The sequence below is a fragment of the Electrona antarctica genome, assembly GCF_951216825.1.
Source record: "Electrona antarctica genome assembly, contig: scaffold_403, whole genome shotgun sequence".
Lineage (NCBI taxonomy): Eukaryota > Metazoa > Chordata > Actinopteri > Myctophiformes > Myctophidae > Electrona > Electrona antarctica.
Genome location: NW_027637329.1, coordinates 1 through 17,569, shown reverse-complemented (window position 1 = coordinate 17,569; position 17,569 = coordinate 1). Strand labels below are relative to the sequence as shown.

Genomic DNA, 17,569 nt, shown 5'->3' with positions numbered 1-17,569 from the left:
TTACCCATTTAGGCCTGACGTCAACATTTAAACAGCCCAGTGTTTTACCCATTTAGGCCTGACGTCAACATTTAAACAGCCAGTGTTTTACCCATTTAGGCCTGACGTCAACATTTAAACGGCCCAGTGTTTTACCCATTTAGGCCTGATGTCAACATTTAAACAGCCAGTGTTTTACCCATTTAGGCCTGATGTCAACATTTAAACGGCCCAGTGTTTTACCCATTTAGGCCTGACGTCAACATTTAAACAGCCCAGTGTTTTACCCATTTAGGCCTGACGTCAACATTTAAACAGCCAGTGTTTTACCCATTTAGGCCTGACGTCAACATTTAAACAGCCAGTGTTTTACCCATTTAGGCCTGACGTCAACATTTAAACAGCCCAGTGTTTTACCCATTTAGGCCTGACGTCAACATTTAAACAGCCAGTGTTTTACCCATTTAGGCCTGACGTCAACATTTAAACAGCCCAGTGTTTTACCCATTTAGGCCTGATGTCAACATTTAAACAGCCCAGTGTTTTACCCATTTAGGCCTGACGTCAACATTTAAACGGCCCAGTGTTTTACCCATTTAGGCCTGACGTCAACATTTAAACAGCCAGTGTTTTACCCATTTAGGCCTGATGTCAACATTTAAACGGCCCAGTGTTTTACCCATTTAGGCCTGACGTCAACATTTAAACAGCCAGTGTTTTACCCATTTAGGCCTGACGTCAACATTTAAACAGCCCAGTGTTTTACCCATTTAGGCCTGACGTCAACATTTAAACAGCCAGTGTTTTACCCATTTAGGCCTGATGTCAACATTTAAACGGCCCAGTGTTTTACCCATTTAGGCCTGACGTCAACATTTAAACAGCCCAGTGTTTTACCCATTTAGGCCTGATGTCAACATTTAAACAGCCCAGTGTTTTACCCATTTAGGCCTGACGTCAACATTTAAACAGCCCAGTGTTTTACCCATTTAGGCCTGACGTCAACATTTAAACCACCCAGTGTTTTACCCATTTAGGCCTGATGTCAACATTTAAACAGCCCAGTGTTTTACCCATTTAGGCCTGATGTCAACATTTAAACAGCCCAGTGTTTTACCCATTTAGGCCTGACGTCAACATTTAAACAGCCCAGTGTTTTACCCATTTAGGCCTGATGTCAACCTTTTAAACAGCCCAGTGTTTTACCCATTTAGGCCTGACGTCAACATTTAAACAGCCCAGTGTTTTACCCATTTAGGCCTGACGTCAACATTTAAACAGCCCAGTGTTTTACCCATTTAGGCCTGATGTCAACATTTAAACAGCCCAGTGTTTTACCCATTTAGGCCTGACGTCAACATTTAAACAGCCCAGTGTTTTACCCATTTAGGTCTGATGTCAACATTTAAACAGCCCAGTGTTTTACCCATTTAGGTCTGACGTCAACATTTAAACCACCCAGTGTTTTACCCATTTAGGCCTGACGTCAACATTTAAACGACCCAGTGTTTTACCCATTTAGGCCTGATGTCAACATTTAAACGACCCAGTGTTTTACCCATTTAGGCCTGATGTCAACATTTAAACAGCCCAGTGTTTTACCCATTTAGGCCTGACGTCAACATTTAAACAGCCCAGTGTTTTACCCATTTAGGCCTGACGTCAACATTTAAACAGCCCAGTGTTTTACCCATTTAGGCCTGATGTCAACATTTAAACAGCCCAGTGTTTTACCCATTTAGGCCTGATGTCAACATTTAAACGGCCCAGTGTTTTACCCATTTAGGCCTGACGTCAACATTTAAACAGCCCAGTGTTTTACCCATTTAGGCCTGATGTCAACATTTAAACAGCCCAGTGTTTTACCCATTTAGGCCTGATGTCAACATTTAAACAGCAAAGTGTTTTACCCATTTAGGTCTGACGTCAACATTTAAACATCCCAGTGTTTTACCCATTTAGGTCTGACGTCAACATTTAAACATCCCAGTGTTTTACCCATTTAGGTCTGACGTCAACATTTAAACAGCCCAGTGTTTTACCCATTTAGGCCTGATGTCAACATTTAAACAACCCAGTGTTTTACCCATTTAGGCCTGATGTCAACATTTAAACAGCCCAGTGTTTTACCCATTTAGGCCTGATGTCAACATTTAAACAGCCCAGTGTTTTACCCATTTAGGCCTGATGTCAACATTTAAACAGCCCAGTGTTTTACCCATTTAGGTCTGACGTCAACATTTAAACAGCCCAGTGTTTTACCCATTTAGGCCTGACGTCAACATTTAAACAGCCCAGTGTTTTACCCATTTAGGTCTGACGTCAACATTTAAACGACCCAGTGTTTTACCCATTTAGGCCTGACGTCAACATTTAAACGACCCAGTGTTTTACCCATTTAGGTCTGACGTCAACATTTAAACGACCCAGTGTTTTACCCATTTAGGTCTGACGTCAACATTTAAACAGCCCAGTGTTTTACCCATTTAGGCCTGACGTCAACATTTAAACAGCCCAGTGTTTTACCCATTTAGGCCTGATGTCAACATTTAAACAGCCCAGTGTTTTACCCATTTAGGCCTGATGTCAACATTTAAACAGCCCAGTGTTTTACCCATTTAGGCCTGATGTCAACATTTAAACAGCCCAGTGTTTTACCCATTTTGGCCTGACGTCAACATTTAAACAGCCCAGTGTTTTACCCATTTAGGCCTGATGTCAACATTTAAACAGCCCAGTGTTTTACCCATTTAGGCCTGACGTCAACATTTAAACGGCCCAGTGTTTTACCCATTTAGGCCTGACGTCAACATTTAAACGACCCAGTGTTTTACCCATTTAGGCCTGACGTCAACATTTAAACGACCCAGTGTTTTACCCATTTAGGTCTGACGTCAACATTTAAACGACCCAGTGTTTTACCCATTTAGGTCTGACGTCAACATTTAAACAGCCCAGTGTTTTACCCATTTAGGCCTGACGTCAACATTTAAACAGCCCAGTGTTTTACCCATTTAGGCCTGATGTCAACATTTAAACAGCCCAGTGTTTTACCCATTTAGGCCTGATGTCAACATTTAAACAGCCCAGTGTTTTACCCATTTAGGCCTGATGTCAACATTTAAACAGCCCAGTGTTTTACCCATTTTGGCCTGACGTCAACATTTAAACAGCCCAGTGTTTTACCCATTTAGGCCTGACGTCAACATTTAAACGGCCCAGTGTTTTACCCATTTAGGCCTGACGTCAACATTTAAACAGCCCAGTGTTTTACCCATTTAGGCCTGACGTCAACATTTAAACAGCCCAGTGTTTTACCCATTTAGGCCTGACGTCAACATTTAAACAGCCCAGTGTTTTACCCATTTAGGCCTGACGTCAACATTTAAACAGCCCAGTGTTTTACCCATTTAGGCCTGACGTCAACATTTAAACAGCCCAGTGTTTTACCCATTTAGGCCTGATGTCAACATTTAAACGGCCCAGTGTTTTACCCATTTAGGCCTGACGTCAACATTTAAACAGCCCAGTGTTTTACCCATTTAGGCCTGACGTCAACATTTAAACAGCCCAGTGTTTTACCCATTTAGGCCTGACGTCAACATTTAAACAGCCCAGTGTTTTACCCATTTAGGCCTGACGTCAACATTTAAACAGCCCAGTGTTTTACCCATTTAGGCCTGACGTCAACATTTAAACAGCCCAGTGTTTTACCCATTTAGGCCTGATGTCAACATTTAAACAGCCCAGTGTTTTACCCATTTAGGCCTGACGTCAACATTTAAACAGCCCAGTGTTTTACCCATTTAGGCCTGATGTCAACATTTAAACAGCCCAGTGTTTTACCCATTTAGGCCTGACGTCAACATTTAAACAGCCCAGTGTTTTACCCATTTAGGCCTGACGTCAACATTTAAACAGCCCAGTGTTTTACCCATTTAGGCCTGACGTCAACATTTAAACAGCCCAGTGTTTTACCCATTTAGGCCTGACGTCAACATTTAAACAGCCCAGTGTTTTACCCATTTAGGCCTGATGTCAACATTTAAACAGCCCAGTGTTTTACCCATTTAGGCCTGATGTCAAGATTTAAACAGCCCAGTGTTTTACCCATTTAGGCCTGATGTCAACATTTAAACAGCCCAGTGTTTTACCCATTTAGGCCTGATGTCAACATTTAAACGACCCAGTGTTTTACCCATTTAGGCCTGATGTCAACATTTAAACAGCCCAGTGTTTTACCCATTTAGGCCTGATGTCAACATTTAAACGACCCAGTGTTTTACCCATTTAGGCCTGACGTCAACATTTAAACGACCCAGTGTTTTACCCATTTAGGCCTGATGTCAACATTTAAACGACCCAGTGTTTTACCCATTTAGGCCTGATGTCAACATTTAAACAGCCCAGTGTTTTACCCATTTAGGCCTGACGTCAACATTTAAACAGCCCAGTGTTTTACCCATTTAGGCCTGAAGTCAACATTTAAACAGCCCAGTGTTTTACCCATTTAGGCCTGACGTCAACATTTAAACAGCCCAGTGTTTTACCCATTTAGGCCTGACGTCAACATTTAAACAGCCCAGTGTTTTACCCATTTAGGCCTGATGTCAACATTTAAACAGCCCAGTGTTTTACCCATTTAGGCCTGAAGTCAACATTTAAACAGCCCAGTGTTTTACCCATTTAGGCCTGATGTCAACATTTAAACAGCCCAGTGTTTTACCCATTTAGGCCTGATGTCAACATTTAAACAGCCCAGTGTTTTACCCATTTAGGCCTGATGTCAACATTTAAACAGCCCAGTGTTTTACCCATTTAGGCCTGACGTCAACATTTAAACAGCCCAGTGTTTTACCCATTTAGGCCTGACGTCAACATTTAAACGGCCCAGTGTTTTACCCATTTAGGCCTGACGTCAACATTTAAACAGCCCAGTGTTTTACCCATTTAGGCCTGATGTCAACATTTAAACAGCCCAGTGTTTTACCCATTTAGGCCTGACGTCAACATTTAAACAGCCCAGTGTTTTACCCATTTAGGCCTGACGTCAACATTTAAACAGCCCAGTGTTTACCCATTTAGGCCTGATGTCAACATTTAAACAGCCCAGTGTTTTACCCATTTAGGCCTGACGTCAACATTTAAACAGCCCAGTGTTTTACCCATTTAGGCCTGATGTCAACATTTAAACAGCCCAGTGTTTTACCCATTTAGGCCTGACGTCAACATTTAAACAGCCCAGTGTTTTACCCATTTAGGCCTGACGTCAACATTTAAACAGCCCAGTGTTTTACCCATTTAGGCCTGACGTCAACATTTAAAAAATGTCTTCTAAATCCTGACAGTTTTCTGAAATACCTATGTTTCTATATCAGTAGTGCTCAATATTTCAAAAATTATATGTAATTGGCCGCCAACCCCCGTTTGAAAATATGTAGTTCCAGGGACCCCCCCAGAAGCAAAGATTTGAGTTAAAAATGTTCGCTCTGAAAGAATATCTATATTCAAAGATTTGTGCCCACATTTTCACGATTTTTCAAAAATAGCGGACCTACAAGCTCGTAGTGCGCCACTCAGTGGCACGCTATGAGCTTGTAGATCTGCTATTTTTCAATAGCTAAAGTATAACATAATGCTTAGTTAAAACACCAAAAGGGGTTCCCGTACTGAATGGGTAAATCTGGTCGTTTTAACGGACCCCTCACCAACCTTAATCCGGTCCTTTTAACGGACCCCTCACCAACCTTAATCCGGTGGTTTTAACGGAGCCCTCACCAACCTTAATCCGGTCGTTTTAACGCACCCCTCACCAACCTTAATCCGGTCGTTTTAACGCACCCCTCACCAACCTTAATCCGGTGGTTTTAACGGACCCCTCACCAACCTTAATCCGGTGGTTTTAACGGACCCCTCACCAACCTTAATCCGGTGGTTTTAACGGACCCCTCACCAACCTTAATCCGGTCGTTTTAACGGACCCCTCACCAACCTTAATCCGGTGGTTTTAACGGAGCCGTCACCAACCTTAATCCGGTCGTTTTAACGCACCCCTCACCAACCTTAATCCGGTCGTTTTAACGCACCCCTCACCAACCTTAATCCGGTGGTTTTAACGGACCCCTCACCAACCTTAATCCGGTGGTTTTAACGGACCCCTCACCAACCTTAATCCGGTCGTTTTAACGGACCCCTCACCAACCTTAATCCGGTCGTTTTAACGCACCCCTCACCAACCTTAATCCGGTCGTTTTAACGGACCCCTGACCAACCTTAATCCGGTCGTTTTAACGGACCCCTCACCAACCTTAATCCGGTCGTTTTAACGCACCCCTCACCAACCTTAATCCGGTCGTTTTAACGCACCCCTCACCAACCTTAATCCGGTCGTTTTAACGGACCCCTCACCAACCCATTTTGGGCGGGAACCCCTTTTGGTGTTTTAAGCATTATGTTATAATTTAGCTATTGAAAAATAGCAGATCTACAAACTCATAGCGCGGCACTCGGTGCCGCGCTATGAGCTTGTAGGTCTGCTATTTTTGAAAATTCGTGAAAATGCGGCACAAATCTTTGAATATATATTCTTTCAGAGCGAACGTTTTTAACTCATATCTTTGCTTCTGAGTGGTCCCTGGAACAACACATTTTCAAATGGGGGTCCGTGGCCAATTACATATAATGTTTGGGGTCCTTGACATGAAATATTGAGCACCACTGATATAGAAACTTAGGTATTTCAGAAAACTGTCAGGATTTAGAAGACATTTTTTAAACTTCGACGTCAGGCCTAAATGGGTTAATCCGGTCGTTTTAACGGACCCCTCACCAACCTTAATCCGGTGGTTTTAACGGACCCCTCACCAACCTTAATCCGGTCATTTTAACGCACCCCTCACCAACCTTAATCCGGTCATTTTAACGCACCCCTCACCAACCTTAATGCGGTCGTTTTAACGCACCCCTCACCAACCTTAATCCGGTCGTTTTAACGCACCCCTCACCAACCTTAATCCGGTCGTTTTAACACACCCCTCACCAACCTTAATCCGGTCGTTTTAACGGACCCCTCACCAACCTTAATCCGGTCGTTTTAACTGACCCCTTACCAACCTTAATCCGGTCGTTTTAACACACCCCTCACCAACCTTAATCCGGTCGTTTTAACAGACCCCTCACCAACCTTTATCCGGTCGTTTTAACGGGCCCCTCACCAACCTTAATCCGGTCGTTTTAACGCACCCCTCACCAACCTTAATCCGGTCGTTTTAACTGACCCCTTACCAACCTTAATCCGGTCGTTTTAACGGACCCCTCACCAACCTAATCCGGTCGTTTTAACGCGCCCCTCACCAAATTTAATCCGGTCGTTTTAACGGACCCCTCACCAACCTTAATCCAGTCGTTTTAACGGACCCCTCACCAACCTTAATCCGGTCGTTTTAACGGACCCCTCACCAACCTTAATCCGGTCGTTTTAACGGACCCCTCACCAACCTTAATCCGGTCGTTTTAACGGACCCCTTACCAACCTTTATCCGGTCGTTTTAACGGATCCCTCACCAACCTTAATCCGGTCGTTTTAACGGACCCCTCACCAACCTTAATCCGGTCGTTTTAACGCACCCCTCACCAACCTTAATCCGGTCGTTTTAACGGACCCCTCACCAACCTTAATCCGGTCGTTTTAACACACCCCTCACCAACCTTAATCTGGTCGTTTTAACGGACCCCTCACCAACCTTAATCCGTCGTTTTAACGGACCCCTCACCAACCTTAATCCGGACGTTTTAACGGACCCCTCACCAACCTTAATGCGGTCGTTTTAACGCACCCCTCACCAACCTTAATCCGGTCGTTTTAACTGACCCCTTACCAACCTTAATCCGGTCGTTTTAACACACCCCTCACCAACCTTAATCCGGTCGTTTTAACTGACCCCTTACCAACCTTAATCCGGTCGTTTTAACACACCCCTCACCAACCTTAATCCGGTCGTTTTAACGGACCCCTCACCAACCTTAATCCGGTCGCTTTAACGGACCCCTCACCAACCTTAATCCGGTCGTTTTAACGGACCCCTCACCAACCTTAATCCGGTCGTTTTAACGCACCCCTCACCAACCTTAATCCGGTCATTTTAACGTACCCCTCACCAACCTTAATCCGGTCGCTTTAACGGACCCCTCACCAACCTTAATCCGGTCGTTTTAACTGACCCCTCACCAACCTTAATCCGGTCGTTTTAACTGACCCCTCACCAACCCATTTTGGGCGGGAACCCCTTTTGGTGTTTTAAGCATTATGTTATACTTTAGCTATTGAAAAATAGCAGATCTACAAGCTCATAGCGCGGCACTCGGTGCCGCGCTATGAGCTTGTAGGTCTGCTATTTTTGAAAATTCGTGAAAATGCGGCACAAATCTTTGAATATATATTCTTTCAGAGCGAACGTTTTGAACTCATATCTTTGCTTCTGAGGGGTCCCTGGAACAACATATTTTCAAATGGGGGTCCGTGGCCAATTACATATAATGTTTGGGGTCCTTGACATGAAATATTGAGCACCACTGATATAGAAACTTAGGTATTTCAGAAAACTGTCAGGATTTAGAAGACATTTTTTAAACTTCAACGTCAGGCCTAAATGGGTTAATCCGGTCGTTTTAACGGACCCCTCACCAACCTTAATCCGGTGGTTTTAACGGACCCCTCACCAACCTTAATCCGGTCATTTTAACGCACCCCTCACCAACCTTAATCCGGTCATTTTAACGCACCCCTCACCAACCTTAATGCGGTCGTTTTAACGCACCCCTCACCAACCTTAATCCGGTCGTTTTAACGCACCCCTCACCAACCTTAATCCGGTCGTTTTAACACACCCCTCACCAACCTTAATCTGGTCGTTTTAACGGACCCCTCACCAACCTTAATCCGGTCGTTTTAACTGACCCCTCACCAACCTTAATCCGGTCGTTTTAACGGACCCCTCACCAACCTTAATCCGGTCGTTTTAACACACCCCTCACCAACCTTAATCCGGTCGTTTTAACGCACCCCTCACCAACCTTAATCCGGTCGTTTTAACGCACCCCTCACCAAACTTTATCCGGTCGTTTTAACGCACCCCTCACCAACCTTAATCCGGTCGTTTTAACGCACCCCTCACCAACCTTAATCCGGTCGTTTTAACACACTCCTCAACAACCTTAATCCTGTCGTTTTAACGGACCCCTCACCAACGTTAATCCGGTCGTTTTAACGGACCCCTTACCAACCTTAATCCGGTTGTTTTAACGGACACCTCACCAACCCATTTTGGGCGGGAACCCCTTTTGGTGTTTTAAGCATTATGTTATACTTTAGCTATTAAAAAATAGCAGATCTACAAACTCATAGCGCGGCACTCGGTGCCGCGCTATGAGCTTGTAGGTCTGCTATTTTTGAAAAATCGTGAAAATGCGGCACAAATCTTTGAATATATATTCTTTCAGAGCGAACGTTTTTAAGTTTTAACTCATATCTTTGCTTCTGAGGGGGCCCTGGAACAACATATTTTCAAATGGGGGTCCGTGGCCAATTACATATAATGTTTGGGGTCCTTGACATGAAATATTGAGCACCACTGATATAGAAACTTAGGTATTTCAGAAAACTGTCAGGATTTAGAAGACATTTTTAAAACTTCGACGTCAGGCCTAAATGGGTTAATCCGGTGGTTTTAACGGACCCCTCACCAACCTTAATCCGGTCGTTTTAACGGACCCCTCACCAACCTTAATCCGGTCGTTTTAACGCACCCCTCACCAACCTCAATCCGGTCGTTTTAACTGACCCCTTACCAACCTTAATCCGGTCGTTTTAACAGACCCCTCACCAACCTAATCCGGTCGTTTTAACGCACCCCTCACCAAATTTAATCCGGTCGTTTTAACGGACCCCTCACCAACCTTAATCCAGTCGTTTCAACGGACCCCTCACCAACCTTAATCCGGTCGTTTTAACGGACCCCTCACCAACCTTAATCCGGTCGTTTTAACTGACCCCTCACACCAACCCATTTTGGGCGGGAACCCCTTTTGGTGTTTTAATTATTATGTTATACTTTAGCTATTGAAAAATAGCATTTCTACAAGCTCGCGCTATGAGCTTGTAGGTCTGCTATTTTTGAAAATTCGTGAAAATGCGGCACAAATCTTTGAATATATATTCTTTCAGAGCGAACGTTTTTAACTCATATCTTTGCTTCTGAGTGGTCCCTGGAACAACACATTTTCAAATGGGGGTCCGTGGCCAATTACATATAATGTTTGGGGTCCTTGACATGAAATATTGAGCACCACTGATATAGAAATTTAGGTATTTCAGAAAACTGTCAGGATTTAGAAGACATTTTTTAAACTTCGACGTCAGGCCTAAATGGGTTAATCCGGTCGTTTTAACGGACCCCTCACCAACCTTAATCCGGTGGTTTTAACGGACCCCTCACCAACCTTAATCCGGTCATTTTAACGCACCCCTCACCAACCTTAATCCGGTCATTTTAACGCACCCCTCACCAACCTTAATGCGGTCGTTTTAACGCACCCCTCACCAACCTTAATCCGGTCGTTTTAACGCACCCCTCACCAACCTTAATCCGGTCGTTTTAACACACCCCTCACCAACCTTAATCCGGTCGTTTTAACGGACCCCTCACCAACCTTAATCCGGTCGTTTTAACTGACCCCTTACCAACCTTAATCCGGTCGTTTTAACACACCCCTCACCAACCTTAATCCGGTCGTTTTAACGGACCCCTCACCAACCTTTATCCGGTCGTTTTAACGGGCCCCTCACCAACCTTAATCCGGTCGTTTTAACGCACCCCTCACCAACCTTAATCCGGTCGTTTTAACTGACCCCTTACCAACCTTAATCCGGTCGTTTTAACGGACCCCTCACCAACCTAATCCGGTCGTTTTAACGCGCCCCTCACCAAATTTAATCCGGTCGTTTTAACGGACCCCTCACCAACCTTAATCCAGTCGTTTTAACGGACCCCTCACCAACCTTAATCCGGTCGTTTTAACGGACCCCTCACCAACCTTAATCCGGTCGTTTTAACGGACCACTCACCAACCTTAATCCGGTCGTTTTAACGGACCCCTTACCAACCTTTATCCGGTCGTTTTAACGGATCCCTCACCAACCTTAATCCGGTCGTTTTAACGGACCCCTCACCAACCTTAATCCGGTCGTTTTAACGCACCCCTCACCAACCTTAATCCGGTCGTTTTAACACACCCCTCACCAACCTTAATCCGGTCGTTTTAACGGACCCCTCACCAACCTTAATCCGGTCGTTTTAACACACCCCTCACCAACCTTAATCTGGTCGTTTTAACGGACCCCTCACCAACCTTAATCCGTCGTTTTAACGGACCCCTCACCAACCTTAATCCGGACGTTTTAACGGACCCCTCACCAACCTTAATGCGGTCGTTTTAACGCACCCCTCACCAACCTTAATCCGGTCGTTTTAACTGACCCCTTACCAACCTTAATCCGGTCGTTTTAACACACCCCTCACCAACCTTAATCCGGTCGTTTTAACTGACCCCTTACCAACCTTAATCCGGTCGTTTTAACGCACCCCTCACCAACCTTAATCCGGTCGTTTTAACTGACCCCTTACCAACCTTAATCCGGTCGTTTTAACGCACCCCTCACCAACCTTAATCCGGTCGTTTTAACGGACCCCTCACCAACCTTAATCCGGTGGTTTTAACGGACCCCTCACCAACCTTAATCCGGTCGTTTTAACGCACCCCTCACCAACCCATTTAGGGCGGGAACCCCTTTTGGTGTTTTAAGCATTATGTTATACTTTAGCTATTGAAAAATAGCAGATCTACAAGCTCATAGCGCGGCACTCGGTGCCGCGCTATGAGCTTGTAGGTCTGCTATTTTTGAAAAATCGTGAAAATGTGGCACAAATCTTTGAATATATATTCTTTCAGAGCGAACGTTTTTAAGTTTTAACTCATATCTTTGCTTCGGAGGGGGCCCTGGAACAACATATTTTCAAATGGGGGTCCGCGGCCAATTACATATAATGTTTGGGGTCCTTGACATGAAATATTGAGCACCACTGATATAGAAATTTAGGTATTTCAGAAAACTGTCAGGATTTAGAAGACATTTTTAAAACTTCGACGTCAGGCCTAAATGGGTTAATCCGGTCGTTTTAACGGACCCCTCACCAACCTTAATCCGGTCGTTTTAACGGACCCCTCACCAACCTTAATCCGGTCGTTTTAATTTACCCCTCACCAACCTCAATCCGGTCGTTTTAACGGACCCCTCACCAACCTTAATCCGGTCGTTTTAACGGACCCCTCACCAACCTTAATCCGGTCGTTTTAACGCACCCCTCACCAACCTTAATCCGGTCGTTTTAACTGACCCCTTACCAACCTTAATCCGGTCGTTTTAACGGACCCTTCACCAACCTAATCCGGTCGTTTTAACGCACCCCTCACCAAATTTAATCCGGTCGTTTTAACGGACCCCTCACCAACCTTAATCCAGTCGTTTTAACGGACCCCTCACCAACCTTAATCCGGTCGTTTTAACGGACCCCTCACCAACCTTAATCCGGTCGTTTTAACTGACCCCTCACCAACCCATTTTGGGCGGGAACCCCTTTTGGTGTTTTAAGCATTATGTTATACTTTAGCTATTGAAAAATAGCAGATCTACAAGCTCATAGCGCGGCACTCGGTGCCGCGCTATGAGCTTGTAGGTCTGCTATTTTTGAAAATTCGTGAAAATGCGGCACAAATCTTTGAATATATATTCTTTCAGAGCGAACGTTTTTAACTCATATCTTTGCTTCTGAGTGGTCCCTGGAACAACATATTTTCAAATGGGGGTCCGCGGCCAATTACATATAATGTTTGGGGTCCTTGACATGAAATATTGAGCACCACTGATATAGAAACTTAGGTATTTCAGAAAACTGTCAGGATTTAGAAGACATTTTTAAAACTTCAACGTCAGGCCTGAATGGGTTAATCCGGTCGTTTTAACGCACCCCTCACCAACCTTAATCCGGTGGTTTTAACGCACCCCTCACCAACCTTAATCCGGTCGTTTTAACGCACCCCTCACCAACCTTAATCCGGTCGTTTTAACGCACCCCTCACCAACCTTAATCCGGTGGTTTTAACGCACCCCTCACCAACCTTAATCCTGTCGTTTTAACGGACCCCTCACCAACCTTAATCCGGTCATTTTAACGCACCCCTCACCAACCTTAATCCGGTCGTTTTAACGCACCCCTCACCAACCTTAATCCGGTCGTTTTAACGCACCTCTCACCAACCTTAATCCGGTCGTTTTAACGGACCCCTCACCAACCTTAATCCGGTCGTTTTAACACACCCCTCACCAACCTTAATCCGGTCGTTTTAACGGACCCCTCACCAACCTTAATCCGGTCGTTTTAACGGGCCCCTCACCAACCTTAATCCGGTCGTTTTAACTGACCCCTCACCAACCTTAATCGGGTGGTTTTAACGCACCCCTCACCAACCTTAATCCTGTCGTTTTAACGCACCCCTCACCAACCTTAATCCGGTCGTTTTAACGGACCCCTCACCAACCTTAATCCGGTCATTTTAACGGACCCCTCACCAACCTTAATCCGGTCGTTTTAACGGACCCCTCACCAACCTTAATCCGGTCGTTTTAACGGACCCCTTACCAACCTTTATCTGGTCGTTTAACGGACCCCTCACCAACCTTAATCCGGTCGTTTTAACGGACCCCTCACCAACCTTAATCCGGTCGTTTTAACGCACCCCTCACCAACCTTAATCCGGTCGTTTTAACACACCCCTCACCAACCTTAATCCGGTCGTTTTAACGCACCCCTCACCAACCTTAATCCGGTGGTTTTAACGGACCCCTCACCAACCTTAATCCGGTCGTTTTAACGGACCCCTCACCAACCTTAATCCGGTCGTTTTAACGCACCCCTCACCAACCTTAATCCGGTGGTTTTAACGGACCCCTCACCAACCTTAATCCAGTCGTTTTAACGCACCCCTCACCAACCTTAATCCGGTCGTTTTAACGGACCCCTCACCAACCTTAATCCGGTCGTTTTAACGGACCCCTCACCAACCTTAATCTGGTCGTTTTAACTGACCCCTCACCAACCCATTTTGGGCGGGAACCCCTTTTGGTGTTTTAAGCATGATGTTATACTTTAGCTATTGAAAAATAGCAGATCTACAAGCTCATAGCACGGCACCGAGTGCCACACCGAGTGCCGCGCTATGAGCTTGTAGATCTGCTATTTTTGAAAAATTGTGAAAATGCGGCACAAATCTTTGAATATATATTCTTTCAGAGCAAACGTTTTTAACTCATATCTTTGCTTCTGAGGGGTCCCTGGAACAACATATTTTCAAATGGGGGTCCGCGGCCAATACATATAATGTTTGGGGTCCTTGACATGAAATATTGAGCACCACTGATATAGAAACTTAGGTATTTCAGAAAACTGTCAGGATTTAGAAGACATTTTAAAAACTTCGACGTCAGGCCTAAATGGGTTAATCCGGTCGTTTTAACGGACCCCTCACCAACAGGGCCAAATTAGCCATTGGGCCAATGGGGCCGTGGCCCAGGGGCCCTTGGCTCTGAGGGGCCCTTCTGGGAAAATGTAAAGCCCTGTAATGGGTTTGAGGCCCTGAAAAAAGCTCCTGGGGACCTTCATTGGCCATTGATTTAGTTAAATTTAGGTAAAAAAAATGATAAAAACACAAAAAACCTCGAAATTTCTGTGCGCGTGCGCACTAGGGGGGCCCCAAAAAATTTACCGGCCCAGGGGCCCTTGTGGGGCTAATCCGTCCCTGCTCACCAACCTTAATCCGGTGGTCTTAACGGTCTATTGCCTAACGAGGCATGCTACCAGCTGGCTGCTGGAATGCTTCTCTAGAGTCTACTTCATTAGAACACGCCCAAGTCATGTCAAAGAAAAGGAAAAACCCCGCCCAGTAGGGGAGGGGTTCCCATATGTCTGTCAGAAAGCCTTGAGGGTTGATTTCACCCAACACCTCATCAAGTCACCTTATAGCTGTCTGTCACGGGCATGGTGCGCCCTCTAGCGGTGACCTGTGGGCATTACAGTCCATCTGTTAACATTGAAAGCAGAGGATGGTTAGTTACAGTAATGTGGTGAAATTATTATTATTATTATTATTATTATTATTATTATTATTATTATTATTATTATTATTATTATTATTATTATTATTATTATTATTATTATTATTATTATTATTATTATATTATTATTATGTGTGATTGTAAACTGGTGCTGTATTGCATGTTGTTCTTCTCATCAGATGTGTGTGAACTCACACTGGATCCAAACACAGCACACAGAGACCTCTCTCTGTCTGAGAACAACAGGAAGGTGAGCAGGGTGGGAAAGGATCAGAACTATCCTCCTCATCCACACAGATTTGAGACCTACGGTCAGGTGATGTCCAGAGAGACACTGAGTGGACGCTGTTACTATGAGGTAAAGTGTAGTGGATGGGTTGGTGTAGCAGTGGCACACGGAGAACACCCCAGACGGGGTGATGAGAGTGGGTTTGGAGACAATGATCAGTCCTGGAGTCTGTTCTGTTATGGTGGTAATACCAGGTACATTGTGAGGCACAACAATGAGGAGCAGACTGTCCTCCCTGTCAGTCCCTCCTCCTCCTCCTCCACAGTAGCAGTGTATGTAGACCATGCTGCTGGCACTGTGTCCTTCTACACACTGTCCTCTGACACACTCACACACCTGCACACCTTCCAGTCCAGGTTCACTGGACCTCTCTATGCTGGGTTCAGCTTCTGGAGGGTGGGGGACTCAGTGTCTCTGTGAGTCAGAGGAGGAGGAGGAGCTACATGCACTGTAGCTGTGTGTGTGTGTGTGTGTGTGTGTGTGTGTGTGTGTGTGTGTGTGTGTGTGTGTGTGTGTGTGTGTGTGTGTGTGTGTGTGTGTGTGTGTGTGTGTGTGTGTGTGTGTGTGTGTGTGTGTGTGTGTGTGTGTGTGTGTGTGTGTGTGTGTGTGTGTGTACAAACACATGCATGCACAGTTGCACACACTAACGCACGCACGCCTGCGCGCGCGCGCGCGCACACACACACACACACACACACACACACACACACACACACACACACACACACACACACACACACACAGGCTCCTCAGTGTTTATTGATGTAAATGATTGATATTAGATATTAGAACACCTGTAGTATTTTCTGTACATTTTGTAAATAAAGTGTCATTTAGTTTTAGGACATTTTAACTGTTTTAACTGTTTTAACTGTTTTAAATGTTTTAAATGTTTTAACTGTTTTGCAAAACTGTGGTTCTCAAATTTTATACCACATTTCAACAACCTCCATTACGCCTTCAGACCCCCATAACCAAATGGACCCTTTTGGTTCCATTTGTTACACTCTCAGAGTTACAGACCTGTAAGGGTCCATTTGGTTCCATTTGTTACACTCTCAGAGTTACAGACCCGTAAGGGTCCATTTGGTTCCATTTGTTACACTCTCAGAGTTACAGACCTGTAAGGGTCCATTTGGTTCCATATGTACACTCTCAGAGTTACAGACCCGTAAGGGTCCATTTGGTTCCATGTGTTACACTCTCAGAGTTACAGACCCATAAGGGTCCATTTGGTTCCATTTGTACACTCTCAGAGTTACAGACCCGTAAGGGTCCATTTGGTTCCATTTGTACACTCTCAGAGTTAGACCTGTAAGGGTCCATTTGGTTCCAATTGTACACTCTCAGAGTTTCAGACCTGTAAGGGTCCATTTGGTTCCATTTGTACACTCTCAGAGTTACAGACCTGTAAGGGTCCATTTGGTTCCAATTGTACACTCTCAGAGTTACAGACCTGTAAGGGTCCATTTGGTTCCATTTGTACACTCTCAGAGTTACAGACCTGTAAGGGTCCATTTGGTTCCATGTGTTACACTCTCAGAGTTACAGACCTGTAAGGGTCCATTTGGTTCCATGTGTTACACTCTCAGAGTTACAGACCTGTAAGGGTCCATTTGGTTCCATGTGTTACACTCTCAGAGTCACAGACCTGTAAGGGTCCATTTGGTTCTATGTGTTACACTCTCAGAGTTACAGACCTGTAAGGGTCCATTTGGTTCCATGTGTTACACTCTCAGAGTTACAGACCCGTAAGGGTCCAATTTGGTTCCATTTGTACACTCTCAGAGTTACAGACCTGTAAGGGTCCATTTGGTTCCATGTGTTACACTCTCAGAGTTACAGACCCGTAAGGGTCCATTTGGTTCCATTTGTACACTCTCAGAGTTACAGACCTGTTAAGGGTCCATTTGGTTCCATGTGTTACACTCTCAGAGTTACAGACCTGTAAGGGTCCATTTGGTTCCTCTCAGAGTTACAGACCTGTAAGGGTCCATTTGGTTCCATGTGTTACACTCTGAGTCACAGACCTGTAAGGGTCCATTTGGTTCCATGTGTTACACTCTCAGAGTTAC

General features: G+C 44.9%; 1 protein-coding gene across 1 annotated transcript in view; it reads left to right on the top strand.

Annotated features, from left to right (window-relative positions):
• LOC306918985 (NACHT, LRR and PYD domains-containing protein 3-like) overlaps positions 1-15,914 on the top strand; it is a gene marked incomplete at its 3' end in the record, with an annotated part of 96,422 nt that extends 80,508 nt beyond the window's left edge. Inside the window, exon 21 of the mRNA XM_079531821.1 lies at positions 15,385-15,914. Within this exon, the coding sequence (XP_079387947.1) occupies positions 15,385-15,914 (530 nt within the window). The remainder of the gene's footprint in view (positions 1-15,384) is intronic.
• Between the last annotated feature and the right edge of the window lie 1,655 nt (positions 15,915-17,569).